The sequence below is a fragment of the Arachis ipaensis genome, chromosome B01, assembly GCF_000816755.2.
Source record: "Arachis ipaensis cultivar K30076 chromosome B01, Araip1.1, whole genome shotgun sequence".
Classification (NCBI taxonomy): Eukaryota; Viridiplantae; Streptophyta; class Magnoliopsida; order Fabales; family Fabaceae; genus Arachis; species Arachis ipaensis.
In genome coordinates this window covers 2578860-2580834 of record NC_029785.2, presented here as the reverse complement: position 1 = coordinate 2580834, position 1975 = coordinate 2578860, and the positions used below count along the sequence as shown (strand labels likewise).

The window sequence follows — 1975 nt, the reverse complement described above, 5'->3', positions numbered from 1 at the left end:
GACTGCTTGTAGATTATATTTTAAAAATATAACTGACAATTCATAATTTTTAACTTATTTTTTTAATACATACATATTAAATTATTAAATTATTTTTATTTATTTATAATAAAAATATATGATAAATTTTTTTTAATTTAACATTATTTTTGTGAACAAGATTATTATGATCGAATTTTGAATGATTGATCAATTCTCAAATTTAAATAAGATTGATTTTTTTTTAAATCGACTCAAAAAAATATTATTTAGAGCTAATTTCTTGGCGTTTCATACCGAAGAAACGGTGTCGAGTACAGGAAGCCTGGAGTGTTGCTGGAGGCTTGGCATTGAGTGCGGAGGACTTGGCGTTGGATGCCGTAGGAGGTTATGGCGCCGGACGCCGCTGCACTGGTGTTGGACGCCACAGTAGGGATGATGCTGGACGTTAGCCCTCCAACAAGGAATGGTGCTTTTGGACTAACTTGGTGATTCTAGCATCTAACTTGGTGCATCTGGCGTTAGATGCCACTTCTCCCACAAGATAATGAAAGTGGGAAGCGGTTTGGCATTGGTGCCAATGTCACGACGTTCAATACCGTAAAACTAGAGAGCATCTAAACTATTATATATCGTTGGAATGTTCTAAAAGTTGGCTTTTTAATGCCGCTGAAACTGCGTCATTTGGACCTCTATAACTCATGCTAGCTATGCTCATTGGAGTGTGAAGAGGTCAGGGTTGACAGTTTCCATGAATTTTCTTTACACTTGTCTTCAATTATTGGTTCCTCCTTGTGCTTTTGCTTCTCTTTTCCTAACATTTTTCTACAAAAATCATGAAACCAAGAAAATCAAAGTACTAATAGAATAGCCTTAAAAATCATATAATTACCAAGAAAAAGTCATCAATTTTCTATAAAAATTGTCCAAGTACTTAAGATGCTCATGGATCATTATGATCATCGTCATCGTTATCACGATTATCAAAATTTTTCTGTTCCTTCTCAACGCTTCGACCATTCTGTTTCTGGTTTAATAACTCAATCACCTGTTGCACTTTTGCTCTTAGCGATTTATTGATAGCCAATAGTTTAATCTCAGTAGGAAGAAGTGGAGGAGGTGGATATTTTGCTCTTCCACTATTTATTATAATCTACAAAAGAGGATAAAAATTGAACAGAAAAATAATAGTGGGGTTAGATTTAAAAGCCCCACGCAGTGGACACCAAATGTTTCTGTGTAATAAATTTGGCAATAGATATAACTCGTCGTGTTCAAGAGTTGCGTTCTCCTTTACTTGAAATGGAATAGGTATACATTGGTTTTTAGAAAATTGGTGGTGGTAGACACCTATAAAAATACTTTGACATTTAAAATAAAAAAATGTGAGATAAATATAATGTGTATTTAAAATAAATAATGTACTTTTTGTGTGTGCTGATTTTATCTTTTTTAATGTAAAGGGTGTGAATTCGAATATATTATATTACAATTATTAAGTTATTGATCTATTATTACAAAGCTGTTGGAGATATTTGCCTAATTTTATAGTAACCGCCCTTAATATTATTTAAGCTTATACCAAAAGGTTTGTTAAAGGAAAAAATATATACTTTTGATTTAATACGTTTTATTTATATGATTTTGATTTAGAATAATGTTATACATTTAAATTTTTTTGTAAGTAAATCTAACTAAGTTAATTTAACATAACAAAAATTAGTTATAATTAATATTATTTAAAGTATTATTATTTAATTTAATTAAATTTAATTTATAAAAAAAATTTGATTCTAAGATTTATAGGTAGTGTAAGTGGAGGTATTAATAACGGATGAAGTAAGATGTAAGAATAATATTAAATCGTTTTTTAAACGTGTTGGTCTATAGCTAGAATGTCCAAATATCTTATAATTTTCAAAAGCAGTTTTTCTTGTGCCACCGCATCAAACATGTTATATTTAAATATTAGATTTAGCTAATATGTATTATAAGG

At 30.1% G+C, this 1975-nt stretch overlaps 1 protein-coding gene across 1 annotated transcript in view; it reads left to right on the top strand.

Moving 5' to 3' along the window:
• LOC107644227 overlaps positions 370 to 1975 on the top strand; it is an 8661-nt gene continuing 7055 nt past the window's right edge. The window contains exon 1 of the mRNA XM_016348041.1: positions 370 to 467. Within this exon, the coding sequence (XP_016203527.1) occupies positions 370 to 467 (98 nt within the window). The remainder of the gene's footprint in view (positions 468 to 1975) is intronic.